This window comes from Erythrolamprus reginae, chromosome 2, assembly GCF_031021105.1.
Source record: "Erythrolamprus reginae isolate rEryReg1 chromosome 2, rEryReg1.hap1, whole genome shotgun sequence".
NCBI lineage: Eukaryota > Metazoa > Chordata > Lepidosauria > Squamata > Dipsadidae > Erythrolamprus > Erythrolamprus reginae.
The window spans coordinates 88411419-88431248 of record NC_091951.1 but is presented as its reverse complement, the minus strand read 5'-3'; the positions used below and the strand labels follow the sequence as shown (position 1 = coordinate 88431248).

General features: G+C 44.8%; 2 protein-coding genes across 3 annotated transcripts in view; one reads left to right on the top strand and one right to left on the bottom strand.

Annotated features, from left to right (window-relative positions):
- Positions 1-19830, bottom strand: part of CENPP (centromere protein P) — a 198280-nt gene that overhangs the window by 52455 nt on the left and 125995 nt on the right. The window lies entirely within an intron of this gene.
- The window catches only part of ECM2 (extracellular matrix protein 2), a 43164-nt gene that overhangs the window by 14315 nt on the left and 9019 nt on the right, over positions 1-19830 (top strand). Inside the window, exons 4-8 of the mRNA XM_070735786.1 lie at positions 3923-4519; positions 5099-5214; positions 11238-11373; positions 13279-13436; positions 14972-15111. Of these exons, the coding sequence (XP_070591887.1) occupies positions 3923-4519; positions 5099-5214; positions 11238-11373; positions 13279-13436; positions 14972-15111 (1147 nt within the window). The remainder of the gene's footprint in view (positions 1-3922; positions 4520-5098; positions 5215-11237; positions 11374-13278; positions 13437-14971; positions 15112-19830) is intronic.

Sequence of the window (19830 nt, the reverse complement as noted above, 5' to 3'; positions counted from 1 at the left end):
GGCTTCCGACAAAGTTAATGGGGAAAGCCAAATTTGCTTAATGGCTATGTGACTCACTACTAACTGCTGTTAACTCACTTAACAAAAAAGATTGTAAAATTGGGTATTGCCATGGTTAGCAATGGACATTCCAGTTCCAATTATAATTTTAAATTGAAGAATACCTGGACATTTCAGGGTATATTGATTTGTTAAGATATAATTTGAACATAATACGCAAACAAGCACATTTCACATTTCAGAATAAATGAACATCTTCAATTAAAGTCAAAAGCTACAAGGGAATGAAAAGGAAAATAATTCAGTGACCCCTTGACTGCAACTGAAACATAGGTTTTAAAATTGGATATTTGGAAAGAATATTTAATCATACAATAATAATATTTTAAAACTAATTCAGAATAACATATCCTCAATATGAATCGCTCTAGGGCTCTCTTTCTCTCTCTCATATATATTCAGTACACATATGTACAGTGTTCATAGTATGTAATACTACAGTATACTATACTAATAGTTCATCATATACTATCGCTTAAAATATTGACCAGTGTCAAAGTCAGCACTTAGGAACAGTTTAGTGGCATTTGCTACATGGTGGTAATGATAGCATCCATATTCTTTTGTCCCAAAACACCTTCTAAGTTCACATCTGATACCAACTAAATAAAAGCCGCAAAGATGGACATATGTTTACATAATTACATTGGGAAACTGTAGGACATAATATTTTACAATACTGTGTCAATAAGACATCCATTATGGAATTACTACAACTACCCACAAAAGGACAATAAATGGCAAATGTGATATTTCTTGCTCTTACATTACTCAGAGTATAACTGGAAGGCAGGTTTTGGTATCTTCTAAACCAGGTGTGTCCAACCTGCAGCCTCTGGACCGCTTGCGGACTGCTTACTTACTGTTAATAACGTGGAATTTTTCTTATTTATTTATTTATTTGTTTGTGTGTTTATGCTTCTATGCCGCCCAGTCCCAAAGGGACTGTTGCTCAGACACTATACTTTTCCGCCCACACCGAAAAAAAATTAGAGGGAACATTGGTGCCCGCAGTATACCGATAGTTAATATACCTGAAAGTGCATACAAAATCAATATTACATTCAAACAATATTACAAACAAGATCAAAAATATTAGAAACTTAATTCCAAGTTCATAAGTTTTTTATTTTTCTGGTGTAATGTATTAAGGTATAATCAAGATGTGCAAAACACAATGATTTTAAAGTGATCTGACTCAAAAGCCACTAATATGTATATTTTATTAGTTCTATTTAAAATTTGGAACAGGACATTAAATAAAACTTTTAACTGTGTTGTTTCAAATGTCCTGACTATTCTGAGTGCTTTGTCATTGGGTTGCTTTAAAAAAATCACTTGTTTATATCCGTGCTGCTATAGGTTTGATGGATGGGCTAATAGGGTAATAAATAGTCAGAGGGAAGCAGCTGTAAAAGCACCTGGCTAAACAAGAGGGCTACTCACAGTACCTGCATGGCTGGTAAATGTTTTATAAAAATATTTGCTATGGATGTCAGAGTTCATGTGAGAAAATAGCCTGCATGTACATTAATACACGTGCATTATTATCTTTCATAAAGCAACCTTTATCAAAATTGTAACCATGTCTTTGTTACTAGTGCAAAGTTGTAAGGTTAGTTTGTTGAGCTTCAAGCTATATTTAAAACATCAAGATTTTGTGCTGATTTCAGCCTTAATTAAAGTTTGAATTAGACTGAATGTGTGTATAGTTGTAAAGTTTCCAAAATGCCAAGAAGAAATATTTGCTTTGGGATTGGCAGTAAGTCAGCTCTACTTTATTTTCTCCTGTCCGGTGCTGAAGTTTTATTGGCTCAGATCTATGGGCATGTGATTGCTTGCTTTGTCATGTGAGCTTTTCAGAAACTTGCCTGTCACAGGTGATATGGTATATTGATGTACCATAAAATTATTCTTAATAATGCAAAAATAATTGAAGAGACATCAACAGGGGAAGTTAAAATATTAAGATGACATGCATAACTGTGTGATCATAACCCCTCCTCCTCTCTGTTTCGGTCCCAGTCATTCCACTAAGTTGACCAGACCAGGAAATCAGTTCTACAAGAAAGCTAAACTATCCTTCTTAAGATGGGCTACAGTAATAGAATAATGCGTTTGACTGTGCTGTACTCTTATTATACTACAGTTAATCAAGCAGGGATCTGTCTGTACCATTCAAATGTTATCTCATTTTTCAGGAATGAAAACATATTTTAGCCCCTTTTGTCTAGGTAATGGTTTTTGCATATTTCTGTCAATATTATCTTCCTTATTCTTGACACACAGACACATACCATGCCTGTGAGTAGCTATTACATTGGACGGCAATTCCACTTATCTTTGTGACCTGGTAAAAAGCAAGAGAGCTTAGAGTTTGCCACAAGTCTCCATTGCTTCCCATGACAGAAACAGAAATGCAATTCAACAAGCTTGCAATCTTCCAATAGACTTCTGAGTCAGTCTGTTTGTTTCTGATCTCAATGTAAAGCATGCATTCCATTATTATAATAATAGTAGATAGTAAGCAAAGAGAATCGTGATTAAGAAATAATATTTTCTGAGAGTTTGGATCGTGGTAGTTTAATTTTTTGGCTTGCCTGGGCTGCATTGAGTGAAGAGGAATTGGCTTGAATCATATAAAACATTGTTAATGTATATAAATTGTATATTTTCTTTTTCCATCCCTGTCTCCTCCCCCCTTGTGTGTGTGTGTGTGAACTCTTGAACCATTTCCAATAACAGGTGAGTTATTGGAAATGGTTCAAGAGTTCACACACACGCACACACACAAACGGCTGGGGTTTTTTCTCTCTTATTATTTGGGTGCTTTTTACCATATGCTTTAAATCAAGAGTCATTTCTCTCTCTTTCTCTCTCCCCCTCTTGCTCTCTTGTTTTCTTTCTTTCTCTCTTTCTATTGCTTTCTTTCTTTCTCTCTCTTTCTATCTCTCTTGCTTTCTTTTTCTTCTATCTCTTGCTATCTCTCCCCCCTTTCTCTCTCTCTCTCTCTTTCTCACTTACTTTGAGGGGGCTGCGAGAGTGCTTTCTCCGAGCGCTTCGGGAACGCCTGCCCTGCCTCTACTGCAGCCCCCTTGCTGGAAGTCTGGGACGAAAGCGCTCCCAGCGAAGGGGCTGCGAGAGGGGCGGGGCAGGCATTCCCGAAATGGACAGAGAAAGCCCTCTCTCACAGCGAAAGCGCTCCCAGCCAGGGGGCTGCGAGAGAGGGCTTTCGGGAAAGCCTGCCCCGCCCCTCTCGCAACCCCCTGGCTGGGAGCGCTTTTGTCCCGAGAAGCCGAAGCCGCTGCCGCAGCGAGAGAAGTCGTGCCCCAAGGCAGGAGGCAGCGGAGAAGGAGAGGGGGCGGATCGGGTGGGCGGGGCAGGGCTGAGAGGCCAGAAGCGCGAGGGGGCCGGAGCACCATTCTCCGTAACCTGCACATCTTCTTGGCTAGTGCGCCCATGTGATTTCTTGGCCAAGGAAGCGAGCATCCTCCCAGGCAGTATGGCCATGCTGATTCTCAGATGGGGGAGGGGGCACGAGCGTCCTCCCAGCCAGTGAGCAGGAAGTTCTGGTAAGCGCAGGAAGCGCTGGGAACAGTGAGAAGCTCCGGGAAGAGGCACCATGGAGAAGCAGGGGTGGCCGCGGCTCCCTTCTCCTGCCTGAGCCCCCCGCGGGCTGGCAGGGGGATGGGGAGCACGCGCCCGAGGAAAAGGGTGCGCGGGAGGGTACTTTGGAGCGCACGCGCGCGCAGCTTACAGGAAACAGTGGCGGGCACATCTTTATTGACACTTATTATAATATGGCATTACGACCCTGTGTTAAATTAGTATTAACTCTTTTTTTGTTGTTGCTTATATTCAGCATTAAGTACAATTTCTCAAGGTGACACAGCTGAAGTTTCTGGTGATTCTCCTGTGCCAACTAATTCAAGGGAACCCGTGTTGCATTATATGCCGACTCAAGATCCAATGCAAAAGAAGGAAGGAACACTTGAAAAGAATGCTCATATGAAAAATAAAGGAAATGTAAAAAAGAGAAGAATAAAAAGCCACAAACCAAGAAGAAAACATGAGCATATCAATGATCAAAGGGAAGAAGAGGTGGAAACCAGATCAGAGGAGGAAAAAAGAAGAGTTTATGAAGAAGAGGAACTAAGAATTGAGAAAGAAATTAAAAATCAAGAGCAAGAACAAGAAAAGGAGGAAGAGCAAGAGCAGGAGCAAGAAGAAAATGAACAAGAGAAGGAGGGAAGTGAAGAGGAGGAAGAAGAAGACATATTGCGTGGAGATGTGTTCAGAATGCCCCCACCACACTTCCCAATTCCTGAGCCTTCTACTGAAATTCCTCCTTTGCCAACTGGATGCTCTGTCTTAGAAGATACAGCAAGCTGTATTAATGCTAAACTCACACATATACCCGTAATCATAGATGAGGAGCTTACTAGCATAGAGCTTGACGGTGAGGATTTTTAAAAAATACATTGAAAGTATTTTAAAAGGGTTCTTCATCCAAATAAAACCCAGAACTCTGTTCAAAGGCATGGTTATTATTATGACAATATAAACACAGTAAGTTGCTTCTTATTTATTCTGTTCCTGATGTGCTGCTTTTACTTCACTCACTGCAGAGGCATAATTATTATTTTAAAATAGGCTATCCTCTGAAGAGAGTTGAAAAGACCTCTCTTTTGTACTGTATGTGGCAGGTTACTGCAAACACAAGTGCTGGGGAAGATCTTGAGAAATTAGTCTCCTACTCATTCATCAGTTTTCCAATGTTGCACTTGATTAAACAGTCATGCTTTCTGCAGCTGCAATTTCCTATTATGAAAATTGGGAAAGGAAAGAAGAGAGATCATTTTTATTTCCTGTTTGCTATTTAATTAAGAAACTATATAAACCCTTACTAAAAACAAATCCAAACATAAAAAAATATTACTGTCTCCTCCTGTGTTTGGCTACTTGTACTGTAAATTTAAAAAAGAAATGGTCAACACTTAGAGATAACATTCTTAGCTTTTTTCTTCCTTTTCCCTAGGGAATGACATCATTGAAATTCCAGATGGAGTTTTTAATGGGATACCTAATTTGGAGAGGATTGATCTTCGTAAAAATAAAATCACATCATCTAACATTGGTCCACAGGCATTTAAAGTAAGAAGAATCTATACCAGTGATGGCAAACCTATGGCACGGGTGGCACAGATGGCATGCAGAGCCATATCTGCCGGCATGCAAGCTGTTGCCCTAGCTCAGCTCCAATATGCATTTTGTTATTGGCTCGCACAGAGGCTCCGGGAGGGCATTAGGGGATAGGGGAGTGTGTTTTTACTTTACTTTTTGGAGCCTGGGAGGATAAAACACGATCCTACTGGGCTCACCAGAAGTTGGGAAACAGGCTGTTTCCATCCTCCAGAGAGCCTCCAGGGAGTGAGGGAAGTTGTTTTTGCCCTCCCCAGGCATTGAATTATGTGTGTGGGCACTCGCGCATGCGCGATAGCGCACCCACACGCTCTTTCAGCACCCAAGGCAAAAAAAGGTTCACCATCACTGATCTATATAATCACAGACAACCACACACGTACATAAAAGTTATATTCAATTTTGGATAAAAAGTTAAAATAATTTTATTTCTTGCAACACTGGCATCATTTTACTTTCCTCTTTTTTATTTTCAGCATTTTAAGTGTTTAAATAATAGCGTATTTACAATAGGATTAATATTATATAAGCATTACTGCATTGAAATAATATAATGGATCGTAATTTGCAACATTTCTTTTTGGTGCCCTCAAGTCAGTGTTGACTCTTGGAGAATAGATCCCTGCAGTTGTCATGGCAAGATCTAGAAGTGGTTTGTCATTGTCTCCTTCAGAGAAATAAGAGAGAATGACTGGTTCTAAGTCCCTCAGCTAGCTTTAAGCCTAAAGTAGAACTAAGACTCCTGGTTTCTAGCCTGATGTCTTAACAACTACAGCAAAATGTCTCCAATTTACATTACAACTTTAAAAAAGTAGGAATATCAAAATGTCCTTGTGCTTTAAATAGTGCAGCATTATACTTTTGCTTATTATGGATTGCAGTCTTTCATCCATGCCTTTTTTCTTTAAAAGTTTCAGTCATAAAATTCTATATAATTTTCCTGAAGACTTTTGTAATCCTTAAAGTATACATCAGATTACACATTTTTTGTTTCCTTGGCTATCATGAATTCCAAGAGGATTATACCTACAGAGAAAATGTCCTAGTTCTTTATTCCACTTCATGACACTGGAATATGATCCAGCTCAATATAATGATCATTTCCATTTTAACAGTTGCTCCAACTGATATCAGAATAGTACTATTCTGTGCATTGGATACATCACTCCTACCCTGTGATTGTTTAATCCAAAATGCAAAATAGAAGAGAGATCACCTGGCATACTATTTTCTATCTCTATTATGCTATTGCTATGTACATAAAAGTGTTATCGCTGGAATAATCTAAAGCCACTCCCTTTAGCATTTTACATGCCAATTAACCACAGTATTATTTCTTATATTGTTTCCTCCCTATAGTTATATGGAGAGAGAAAACTTTTGCCTGTTGTTCATGTCTCTCTTTGCCTTTGCTTGCCTTTTGTCAATTAACTTGATGTTTGCTGATGTTTAATAAATAAACATCAAACAATATTTTTGCAACCTGTATTAAGTGAGATGATTGCTTCTGAATCTGGCTGCAAGAAATTGGTGGGAGTGTGCTGAGTATAAACTGCACTGGAAATTATTTCCAGTAATTTTCCAACAAAAGTAGTGTGCATACAGCAAAGACTTATAACTAAATTCTGGCACCAGGAGCACTCCAGTTATCAAACATCCCAATTTATTTCCAGGTGCATAGTCAAGCTGAATCAGCACTAAGATGCTTCGCAATGCAATATTTATTAGGACTCAAAACATCCCACTAGAAGAGTGGTTTTCCCCCCCATGCCTTCAATGCTATCATAAAGTTTTTGGAAATGACAGTGACAGATCATCTCATGCTTGAAGATGAGAAAAAAATACACTGTTGGAGCATGGAGATGGAAACATTATCCGAATAGCTGACCTCTTTGGAGATATCATCTCCAGAAGCCCAAGCCAGGAGAACAGATGGATACTTAAGTTTGAAATCAAACTAGATGGAATATGATGGTCTATACAGTGATCCCTCGATCATCGCGAGGGTTCCGTTCCAGGACCCCTCGCGATGATCGATTTTTCGCGAAGTAGCGGTGCGGAAGTAAAAACACCATCTGCGCATGCGCAGATGGTGTTTTTACTTCCACCGCCGCCCGTCCTTCGCCCGCCATTGCCAGCTCCGCTTCCCAGCTGAGAAGCGGAGGGGGGGGGTGTCCCGAAGAGCGCGCGCGCTTGCGGACACCCTAGCTCCGCTTCTCAGCTGGGAAGCAGAGCTGGGGTATCCCGCGCTCGCGCGCGCCGTCCGCCATTGCCAGCTCCGCTTCCCAGCTGAGAAGCGGAGCAGCTGCTACGAGGGGCATTTCACCTTCCCTCCCAGGCAAAAAGATGCCGGCATTCTGGGATGATGGGGCCGGACTTCTCAGGCGGAAGGCGTGCCCCTCTCCCCGGCATCTTTTTGCCTGGGAGGGAAGGTGAAATGCCCCTCGTAGCAGCTGCTCCGCTTCTCAGCTGGGAAGCGGAGCTGGCAATGGCGGACGGCGCGCGCGAGCGCGGGGATACCCCAGCTCTGCTTCCCAGCTGAGAAGCGGAGCTAGGGTGTCCGCAAGCAGACGCAGAGATTTGCCTCCCACCCCTCGCCCGTGCCGCCGGCGCGTCATCTTCCCTCCCAGACAAAAAAGGCCGGCTTTCGGGGAGGAAGGGGCGTGCTCGGCTCTGCGTCTCCAGCCCGTTTCGGCCAAGCCTCCCTGGCCAAACAGCCAGGGAATCCGGGCCGGGCATGGCAGTGAGGGGCTGGAGATGCAGAGCCGAGCATGCCCCTTCCTCCCCGAAAGCTGGCCTTTTTGTCTGGGAGGGAAGATGACGCGCCGGCGGCACGGGCGAGGGGTGGGAGGCAAATCTCTGCGTCTCCAGCCGATGTTCCCTGCCATGCCCGGCTCGAATTCCCTGGCTGCTTGGCAGTGGAGGCTCGGGCAAAAGGGGCTGGAGACGCAGAGCCGAGCACGCCCCTTCCTCCCCGAAAGCTGGCCTTTTTGTCTGGGAGGGAAGATGACGCGCCGGCGGCACGGGCGAGGGGTGGGAGGCAAATCTCTGCGTCTCCAGCCGATGTTCCCTGCCACGCCCGGCTCGAATTCCCTGGCTGCTTGGCAGTGGAGGCTCGGGCAAAAGGGGCTGGAGACGCAGAGCCGAGCACGCCCCTTCCTCCCCGAAAGCTGGCCTTTTTGTCTGGGAGGGAAGATGACGCGCCGGCGGCACGGGCGAGGGGTGGGAGGCAAATCTCTGCGTCTCCAGCCGATGTTCCCTGCCACGCCCGGCTCGAATTCCCTGGCTGCTTGGCAGTGGAGGCTCGGGCAAAAGGGGCTGGAGACGCAGAGCCGAGCACGCCCCTTCCTCCCCGAAAGCTGGCCTTTTTGTCTGGGAGGGAAGATGACGCGCCGGCGGCACGGGCGAGGGGTGGGAGGCAAATCTCTGCGTCTCCAGCCGATGTTCCCTGCCACGCCCGGCTCGAATTCCCTGGCTGCTTGGCAGTGGAGGCTCGGGCAAAAGGGGCTGGAGACGCAGAGATTTGCCTCCCACCCCTCGCCCGTGCTGCCGGCGCGTCATCTTCCCTCCCAGACAAAAAGGCCAGCTTTCGGGGAGGAAGGGGCGTGCTCGGCTCCAGCCCCTCACCGCCACGCCCGGTCCGGCCAAACAGCCAGGGAGGCTTGGCCGAAAGGGGCTGGAGACGCAGAGCCGAGCACGCCCCTTCCTCCCCGAAAGCTGGCCTTTTTGTCTGGGAGGGAAGATGACGCGCCGGCGGCACGGGCGAGGGGTGGGAGGCAAATCTCTGCGTCTCCAGCCGATGTTCCCTGCCACGCCCGGCTCGAATTCCCTGGCTGCTTGGCAGTGGAGGCTCGGGCAAAAGGGGCTGGAGACGCAGAGATTTGCCTCCCACCCCTCGCCCGTGCCGCCGGCGCGTCATCTTCCCTCCCAGACAAAAAGGCCAGCTTTCGGGGAGGAAGGGGCGTGCTCGGCTCTGCGTCTCCAGCCCCTTTTGCCCGAGCCTCCACTGCCAAGCAGCCAGGGAATTCGAGCCGGGCGTGGCGGCGACGGCGGCGGCGCTGCTACTCCAGTCACCCAGTCCTCTCCTGCCTCCCGCACCAATGTTCCCCGCTGCGTCAGTCGCTGCCAGCCCCGAGGGACATTTCACGAGGGGCATTTCACCTTCCCTCCAAGGAAAAAACATGCCGGGGAGAGGGGCACGCCTTCCGCCTGGGAAGTCCAGCCCCATCATCCCAGAATGCCGGAATCTTTTTGCCTTGGAGGGAAAGTGAAACGCCACTCGTAGCAGCTGCTACGAGGGGCATTTCACCTTCCCTCTCAGGCAAAAAGTTGCCGGCATTCTGGGATGATGGGGCCGGATCTTTTTGCCTTGGAGGGAAGGTGAAACGCCCCTCGTAGCAGCTGCTATGAGGGGCGTTTCACCTTCCCTCTCAGGCAAAAAGTTGCCGGGGAGAGGGGCACGCCTTCCGCCTGGGAAGTCCAGCCCCATCATCCCAGAATGCCGGAATCTTTTTGCCTTGGAGGGAAAGTGAAACGCCACTCGTAGCAGCTGCTACGAGGGGCGTTTCACCTTCCCTCTCAGGCAAAAAGTTGCCGGCATTCTGGGATGATGGGGCCGGATCTTTTTGCCTTGGAGGGAAAGTGAAACGCCCGTATCCAGCAGAAGCGGCGGGATTCAAAGTGCTGCGGTGGGGGGTGTCCCGACAGCGGCGGGTGAACGGGGCGAGCGAACGAGGCGGGGGAACGAGGCGGGGGAACGAGGCGAGCGAACGAGGCGGGGGAACGGGGTGAGCAAACGGGGCAAGCGAACGAGGCGGGGGAACGAGGCGGGGGAACGAGGCGAGCGAACGAGGCGGGGGGAACGAGGTGGGTGAACGGGGCGGGCGAACGTGGCGGGTGAACGAGGCGGGGGAACGGGGTGAGCAAACGGGGCAAGCGAACGAGGCGGGGGAACGAGGCGGGGGAACGAGGCGGGGGAACGAGGCGAGCGAACGAGGCGGGGGAACGAGGTGGGGGAACGGGGCGGGGCGAACGAGGCGGGTGAACGAGGCGGGGGAACGAGGGGAGCGGCGGGCGAACGAGGGGAGCGGCGGGCGTACGAGGCGAGCGGCGGGCGAACGAGGCGAGCGGCGGGCGAACGGGGCAAGCGGCAAACGGCGGGCGGGCATCAGCGGGATCCGAGGCGGCGGGGAAGACCCAGGGAAGGTTCCTTCAGCCGCCTAGCAGCTGATCTGCTCGGCAGCGCAGCACCAGCGAGGAGCCGAAGATCTTCGGCTCCTCGCTGCTGCTGCGCTGCCGAGCAGACCAGCTGCTAGGCGGCCACTCGAGAGCAAGAGGGGGAGAGAAAGAGAGAGAAGGAAAGAGAGATGAGAGAGGGAGGAAGAGAGTGTGAGAGAGGAAGAAGCAACATAGAGAAAGAGAGAGAGAAAGAAAGATGAGAAAGGAAGGGAGTGACCTCATCGGGTGGGAAAAATCGCGATATAGCGTTCGCGAAGATCGAGATGGTCACAATTGCTGAAAAATCGCGATATAGCGTTTCGCGAAGATCGAGATCGCGAAACTCGAGGGATCACTGTAAATTGATTCAAAATTGTGCTTCAGAGAGGGAGAATTGTGACAAAGATATACCATATTTTTCGGAGTGTAAGACACACTGGAGTATAAAACGCACCTTAGTTTTGCGGGGGGAGAAGGCCTCTGTCTCCCAGCAATTTGACAAACAGCAAACAGCACAGATGATATACACTGTTTGCTGCATATTTCTGTGTCACCCGCTGTTCATATCTCTCCCTGCTATTGTCTGCCTTTTGCCAAATATCTCTCTTAAATAGTTAAATACTCTTAAATATCGGGTTCTGGGTTTTGATAGCTGTACTGAGTGTACTTGCTCTGGTTTGGATAAAAGATTAATTGGGAGTGACCTGGGTCCTGGATAAAACAAAGGTTTACAAAATGAGTATTTTATTTTAATGCAGAACTTGAAGAATCTGCAACGTTTATATATGGATGGAAATGAACTAGTTAGTATTCCACATGGTTTGCCACCATCTTTGGAAGAACTTAAAATAAATGAAAATCAAATCCATGGAATTAATGAAAACAGCTTTCAAGGTATTTTAAAATGTTACCTGACATCATTATCACCATGAGAGTTTTTAACTTCATGAAAACAAAACTGAGACCATTAATCCCTAAAAACGGCAGAGAGAATTGTGGGATAGGGGAATTGCACCTAGGTTTTACAGGATGGTTGCTATATACTTGAGTTCAAAGTGGGATTTGCCAAAGTAACTAGCACTGGAAACTAGAAGAGAGTCCTTGGTGCTCTTTGAGCTTGGCTGTTTGCTTGAAGACATTTCATTATCCAACTAGGTAATATATCAGTGCTAACAATATGTGGTTTGTTCCCAGTTTCTATACCATAGCTTGCCCTACAATGTTGGTGGCATGTAAATTTATCTTAATCAGAGTATTTTCTGTTTGACAATTTATTTGGAGTTTTTGTTTTATTCTTAGCTATTTACATTCTCTCTTGAATGGTGTGTGGATGTGGTTTTTCTCTATGTGTGTACCAGAGAAATATCAGGCGGGATTAACTCTAGACAAACAATTAAACAGAAAACTAATCAGGGAGCTACCAGGGAGAAAGCTACATTCCCATCAACACCATCAGGACAAGCTATATCAAAAGGGAACAAATCCCTCATTCATTTTCACTGATGAATTAAATTGGGTAATTAAACCTCTGCAAGCAAACAGCCAAGCTCAGAGAACATCATGGACTTCACAGTTCAATGCTGAGCTGCATATATACTTTTCTGTTGGATACTTACAACAGCCATTTAGCTATTTATCTATTGATAGCTATTATTGTTCCCCTAGGTATCATTGACTGAGGCCTAATTCAGTCATTTATTAGATGATTTATGGGCTCCTCCTCCCTAGATTCTGTTTTCTGACAATTCTAGTAAATTGCTTCAGATGTCTATTGGCAAATCTTATTAATAGCTCCTGTGTGAGGAGATGGTAATTGAATGTGTGTATGATCTTGGGGAATAAGGGAAGGCATGCTGCCTAGGAAACAACCAAACAAAAGAGACAAGAGCCCCCAGAAGAAACTTAATGGCTCAAGCACTTAAAAAGTGGCAGCAAAAAGTTTATAGGAAAAACGTGTTGAAACTTAATAAATAGTAAACAATAAAATTTAGAACTAACTTCAGTCCTACAGTGGGTGTTAATACTATAATGCTAGTAACTGCTGATATCTGCAGCTCTGACTCAACATTCAAAGAACTTATACAACATAATTACTGAGAGAATAGATAAATACATTTTCATGGAGAATCTACTTGCCTTTCTAACTATCTCTACCTACTTATCATCTATCATGTAGACAGAAGGGAATCTATATTTAGATCCAAAATAAGTTTTCTTTAGTGTAACACTTAAATCTGAGTTTTTACCATATAACATCTTATTAAATCCTCCAGTACTGATCATAATATAATTAAAAATTAACTACTGAACTTAGCTTTATGTAGAAAACTAGGAACTGTCATTGACAGTTTAATTCCTACTGCGTTCCTTATGTGTTCATTGGCCCTCCAAGATGGGGTTCTACTTTATTGTAAGGTGCATTAGAAGAAGATGTAAGTCTAATGCAGATTCTTCTAATGTAGCCTTACAACAAAATAGAATTAGTTCACTTAGCCATGTTTTCTATCTCACTGATCTCGAAAGGTTGAGTCAATCTTGGCAGTCAGCAGTGAGTTAGCCTGCAGTACTGCATTCTAGCCACTGCGCCACCATGGCCCTTACAAAGTTCTTATTTCTCAAATCATTCAGTGCAATATGTATGTATGCATGTAACCTCGATAGTTGTGACAGAAATGTGTTTGTGTGTATATGTGTCCTGCTTATTTATTAGCCTAAAATTTTACTCTTACGTGAGGATAATAGATAATACATTAACGCTTTATTTAATGTTATTTTTAACTGTATATTTTATTTCTAAAGGTTTAAAAAAGTTGCTAATACTGGAATTAGAGAGCAACAAACTTAGTGAATCAAACGTCAGCCCTTTAGCCTTTCGGCCTTTGAAGAGCTTGTCATATTTGAGGCTTGGACGAAATCAGTTTAGGACTATTCCACAAGGTCTGCCCCATTCTATTGAGGTAAAATATTTTTTGGAAATTATTAATATACTTCTTTTGGTAAAATTTAAATATTTGTTCAAGAGATAGTTGTACATTAGTAATAATCCATTAGGTTCTTAGGCCACTTGGCACATTAAGTGTAGAACACATTCAACACTTAATAATATCTGAAGAAATACAGTTACAGTGATCCCCCGATTATCGCGAGGGTTCCGTTCCAAGACCCCTCACGATAATCGATATTTCGGGATGTAGTGGTGCGGAAGTAAAAACACCATCTGCGCATGCGCGCCCCTTTTTCCATGGCCGCACATGCGCAGATGGTGGAGTTTGCCTGTGGGCGGCGGGGAAGACCGCCCAACAGCTGATCTGCTCCGCAGCGCGGTAGCAGCGAGGAGCTTTACGTGGGCAACGGGGAAACCCCATATTCGGCTCCTCGCTGCTGCCGCGCTGCGGAGCAGACCGGCGGCCGAAGGAACCTTCCCTGGGTGCCGCCCGCCACCCATGCAAAGGGGAAACCCCAAGACCATGTAAGCTGAAACCGGGCAGTTTGGACTTCCCATTCCTCCAAGTCACTTCGCCGCTCATGTCCTGGCTAAACCGGGCAGCAGGAGACAGGCTTTGAGTTTTGGCTGCGGGGGGAGAAGTAGGACTTTCCTAACTCCCTCCCCCTGCAGCCAAAACTCAAAGCCTGTCTCCTGCTTCCCGGTTTAGCCAGGACACGAGCGGCGAAGTGACTTGGAGGTATGGGAAGTCCAAACCGCCCGGTTTCAGCTTCACATTCCTCCAAGTCATTTCGCCGCTCGTGTCCTGGCTAAACCGGGCGGCAGGAGACAGGCTTTGAGTTTTGGCTGCGGGGGGAGGGAGTTAGGAAAGTCCTACTTCTCCCCCCGCAGCCAAAAACTCAAAGCCTGTCTCCTGCTGCCCGGTTTAGCCAGGACACGAGCGGCGAAATGACTTAGAGGAATGGGAAGTCCAAACCGCCCGGTTTCAGCTTCACATTCCTCCAAGTCATTTCGCCGCTCGTGTCCTGGCTAAACCGGGCAGCAGAGACATGCTTTGAGTTTTTGGCTGCAGGGGGAGAAGTAGGACTTTCCTAACTCCCTCCCCCCGCAGCCAAAACTCAAAGCCTGTCTCCTGCTGCCCGGTTTAGCCAGGACACGAGCGGCGAAGTGACTTGGAGGTATGGGAAGTCCAAACCGCCCGGTTTCAGCTTCACTCCCTCCCCCCGCAGCCAACAGCCGCGCCGCTTCCCAGCTGACTCTCGAAGCCAAACGCGGAAGTGGTTTTTTAAAAAATTAATATTTTTTTAAAATCGCGATATAGCGATTAGCAATGATCGAGATCGCGAAACTCGGGGGATCACTGTACTGTGTTTCTTCTTCTTTCAGTGACAACTTATGTCTCATGCAACTTTGTATAAAAATAGAATTGCAGCTCTATGAAATCCGTTTCAAATAATAAATAATAGATTTCAAAGAGCTATTTTAAGTTTTAATATACCAAACCATATGATTTCATGTGCTTCTTTTTTCTACCATTTGTTTAAGTAGGAACTATATCTTGATAACAACCAGATAGAAGAAATTTCAGAAATATGCTTTAATCATACCAAAAACCTAAACATCATTGTTCTAAGACATAATAAATTAGAAGAAAGCAGAATAGCCCCATTGGCATGGATCAATCATGAGTAAGTACAAATTACCAGTAATATTTTTCTAATATAAAAATAAAGAACTTTAAGTTGAACATTGTAGAAGGTACTGTATTTTTTGGCATATAAGACACCCTTCATGGCACCGGACCAGATTATCTCCGGGACCGCCTTCTGCTGCACGAATCCCAGTTACCAGTTAGGTCCCACAGAGTGGGTCTTCTCCGGGTCCCATCAACTAAACAATGCCGCTTGGCGGGACCCAGGGGAAGAGCCTTCTCTGTGGTGTCCCCGGCCCTCTGGAACCAACTCCCCCCAGAGATTAGAATTGCCCCCACCCTCCTTGCCTTTTGTAAGCTACTTAAAATCCACCTCTGCCGCCAGGCATGGGGGAATTGAGATACCCTTTCTCCCTAGGCCTTTACAATTTTATGCATGGTATGTCTGTATGTCTGTTTGGTTTTTATTATAATGGGTTTTTAATTGTTTTTAGTACTGTATTGGATTATTATTATATGCTGTCTTATTATTGCTGTTAGCCGCCCTGAGTCTCCGGAGAGGGGTGGCATACAAATCCAATAAATAAATGAATGAATGAATGAATGAATGAATGAATGAATAAATAAATAAGGCACACCTTAGTTTTTGGGGAGGAAAAATATGGGGGGGAAATCTGCCTCCCTGCCTATTCATCTAGCTAGTGTCCTTAGTCTGTCTGGTCAGCTCCAGCACATTATTTTATCCCCTGGTTGTGGCTTAAAAAAACTTATTTGGAGAGAGTAACAATGAAGAACTGGAAACATTGTTAGCACCTCATTGAGGCTGAAAAGAAACATTCAGAGCAAGTAGAGCAATGGAAAAAGGCCTACACAGACTTAGATCTTGAAAAGCATTCTTTGGAGAAAGTAACAATAAAAGAGCGTGCAAGCCCCTAAGAGCTGGGAAAATCACTAGCACCTGGTTAGGGCTGGAAAGAAACTTATTCACAGCAAGTAAAGCAATGAAAAAAAGCCTGCAAAGACTTAGGGCTGGAAAAATATTCTTTGCAGAGAGTAACCATAAAAGGGCTTATTACAAGATAAGAGCTGGGAAGATCATTAGCATCCAGTTAGGGCTGAAAAAAAGCTTCGAAAAAAGCTACATTCAGAGTATAAGGCGCATCCAAATTTTCAACCTCTTTTAGGGAGGAAAAAGGTGTGTCTTATACTCAGGAAAATATGTTAAGTTTTCTACAACTATATTGGAGTTCATAATTATTTATAAGCTATTTGTTTTCCTCCTGTGGTACAGTATGAAAACAGGGCAATGTGGCTCTCTCAGTTGGAACATACAAACATAAAAAGAAGTCTCAGTATAGGATGAAAATCATCTTTCTAATTTATAGGATTAGCTTCCAGAAAATTGACAAATGACTTCTGGGATGATTGAATCAGTATGATCCAGTGGAACCTTCATAGGATATTATTAGAATATTGCCTGGAAAACTAGATTTTTGCACTCCCTACTAAATTTTCTGAAAGTCTCTGTAATAGCCCTTGGTCATCTGTAGAGCTCAGAATATTTATCTCTTCTTTGCTCTAGAATTAGCAGAAACAGTTGGATCAGAAACAGTTTCCAGGAAGAACAGAGAGAAACAGCATGAGAAGGAAAAAAAAGTTTAAAGGACATTATGCATGAAATGGACTTACTGACAAGCTGAAAAAGAAGCTGAGAATTGTATAGCAAATTGAAGTAGGGGCTAATGACTAAGAAAGAGTAGAAAAGTTTTAGTTAGTGGGGATGGAGTCAGAAGAGCTAATGAAACTAGTGAGGAATTCTTGAACTGTATCCATTGTAAAAGATAAGGATTTATTCTATTGCACATGGAAAGTGGATCTGTAAGTAACTAAGCATCTAAACATCTGCAAGAGGACAGACTTATTCTCCACTGATACTGAGGACAGGAAAGAAAGAACAGGTTGACATTAAAAGAAAGAAGATTCCGGATTCATGTTATGAGGAATTTCCTGATAGAAAGAACTGTTACTGACTAAAATAGTGTACCTGGGAGAGTGACGAATTCCTCTTACTGAAGTTCTTCAAATGCTCTTGCCAGACATGGTTTGATGAAGTTCTTCTCAAACCTTTTCCTTCAGTAGCCAAATCACTTACCAGAAAATCCTTTCACTCAATGTAGGCAAAATACTTTAAGCCAATTTAAATGTCCCTGTTATGGGTTTTTGTACCATTACCCCAAGAAAACCCACTTTTTTTCAATTTGTGATAATTTACCCATGTTCGGAAAAGAACCATTTTAATGGATTGAAACAATGAATGAAAACTCATAAGATCCCTCCCAACTCACATATTCCACATATGTGAAGTAACAGGCAGTCAACATAGGAGCTTGGAAGAATAATTTTTGTATCTATTATCAAAAACCATAATATTTGAGAAAAGAATTATGATAAAACATTATTCAATCCTTATTATGGTTGAACTTTGCCAATGAAACATTTTCAATTTAACTAAAACAAAAGTAAGTATTTGAAGCACCTTCCTCCTAAATGTCAAAAAATAAAGGAAAACCCCCCAGCCCTCACCATTATTCTTTATTTTAAAAACTGAATCAATATAGTCAAGTTATATTATATTAATTTAGTAGAGTTTTCAAGAAATAACTAGAGGAGGAAAATTAAGAAGGCAACTGGGCCTATAAATACTTTTATGGTTATTTCCCCCCCTTTATGGAGCTTTGAATCTGCCAGTTCCCAGATACTGGAAATTGTGATGAATTATTTGAGAATTGTGATGAGAAAAGTGTAGGCGGTACAAAAAAAATATTTTTAGGGAGTTGAGATGTTTATTAAAAACAAATGGTTAGATGGCATTTCTTTTTGCAGTCTCTATATTAAGTAATAAGTAATAATAATAATAATTAATAATAATAATAATAATAGTAATAATAACAATAACAATAATAGTAATAATAATAATAATAGGAGTAGGAGTAGTAATAATAATAATAGTAGTAATAGTAATAGTAATAGTAATTTATTTATTTATTTATAATTTATTAGACTTGTATGCTGCCCCTTTCCGGGGTTGTTGCAGAAGGACCGTTATACTTACCTGAACGGTCTTCTCGATGCACTGCAAGGAGAGTCCAGGATGGGTTATTCTCAGCCTGATTGGCTGGGACTGAGTTTAATTTAAATATTTAAATATTAGTCAGGCACCGCCCCCCTTAGCCCTCCAGTCTAATAAGCACGAAGGAGCAGTAATGTTAAATTAAGGTTTATTAAACTTGGATCAACTCTCAAGCTAACCATAAGCACAACGATAATTGACCCTGGTCCCAACAACCGGGTGGGTCTGGACTCTCCTTGCAGTGCATCGAGAAGACCGTTCAGGTAAGTATAACGGTCCTTCTCCAATGCACTTGCAAGGAGAGTCCAGGATGGGATATACCCAAGTTAACGTCAAAGGGAGGGAGAAGGTTGGACCAGGGGTTCTGAAAAAGAACACACACCCTGCAACACCCTCCTTCCAAAGGCCGCCTCCGAGGAGGCAAAGGAGTCTATCCTGTAATGTCTTATAAAGGTGGACGGAGCTGCCCACGTGGCCGCTCGACAAATGTCCTCGAGTGAAGCCTGTGTCCTCCAGGCCGACGACGTGGCCGCACTCCTGGTGGAGTGAGCAGTTATGCCCTGTGGTACGGTAGTGTTCTTGGCAGAGTAGGCCTCTGAGATACAATCCCTCAACCACCTGCTGATGGTTTGAGGAGACACCTTCTTACCCATCGTTCTGGTGGAGAAAGACACAAAGAGACCTTCGGAAGATCTGAACTCCTGAGTTCGACGCACATAGATTTTTAAAGCACGTCTAACGTCTAGTTTGTGCCACCTCAGCTCCGATGGGTGGCTGCCGTGGGTGCAGAAGTCCGGCACCACGATGTCTTGTGACCTATGAAAGTAAGTGTTCACCTTTGGGACAAAGGCTGGGTCTAATCGAAGCACCACCCTGTCTGGATAAAACCGACAGAGGTCTTGTCTGATGGATAGTGCTGAAATCTCCGAGACCCTCCTGGCTGATGTAATAGCCACCAGGAAGGCAGTCTTAATGGAGAGGAACCTCAGGGAGATAAGTCGTAAAGGTTCGAACGGTGGGCCTGTCAAGGCATGAAGGACTAGCGAGAGGTCCCAGGAAGGAAACCTATGCACCGCTGAAGGCTTTAGGTTGGTCGCTCCGCGCAGAAAATCCCTGATCCATGGATGCTTCGAGAGGGAACGGCCGTGACTCCCGACGAGGACCGTTGACAGGGCAGCGACGTGGCGACGAAGAGTATTCGGGGCAAGACCCCGGTCCAGGCCCGCTTGTAGGAAGGAGAGCACCATCAAGGGAGATGCTCCCTGCGGGTCCACCTGTCTCTGTTTGCAGAAATCGGCGAACGCCGCCCAAGTATTCTGGTATAACCTTCTGGTGGAAGGTCTGCGGGCTGCCTGCATAGTGTCTATGACTGCCTCCGGCACGAGCTGGGTCCTCAGATGTTCCCGCTCAAGTGCCAGACGGTCAGCTGCCACCAGTGAGGCTCCGGATGACTCATTGCCCCCTGTGTGAGGAGAACTCGATGATCCGGAATTCTCCAGTAGGCCGAGATCGAGAGTTCCATCAAGTCCGCGAACCAGATGCGTCTCGGCCAATAAGGGGCGAGAAGGAGAACCTCCGCTCGTTCCTCCAGTAGTTTTCGAATGACTCTCGGTATCAGAGGAATTG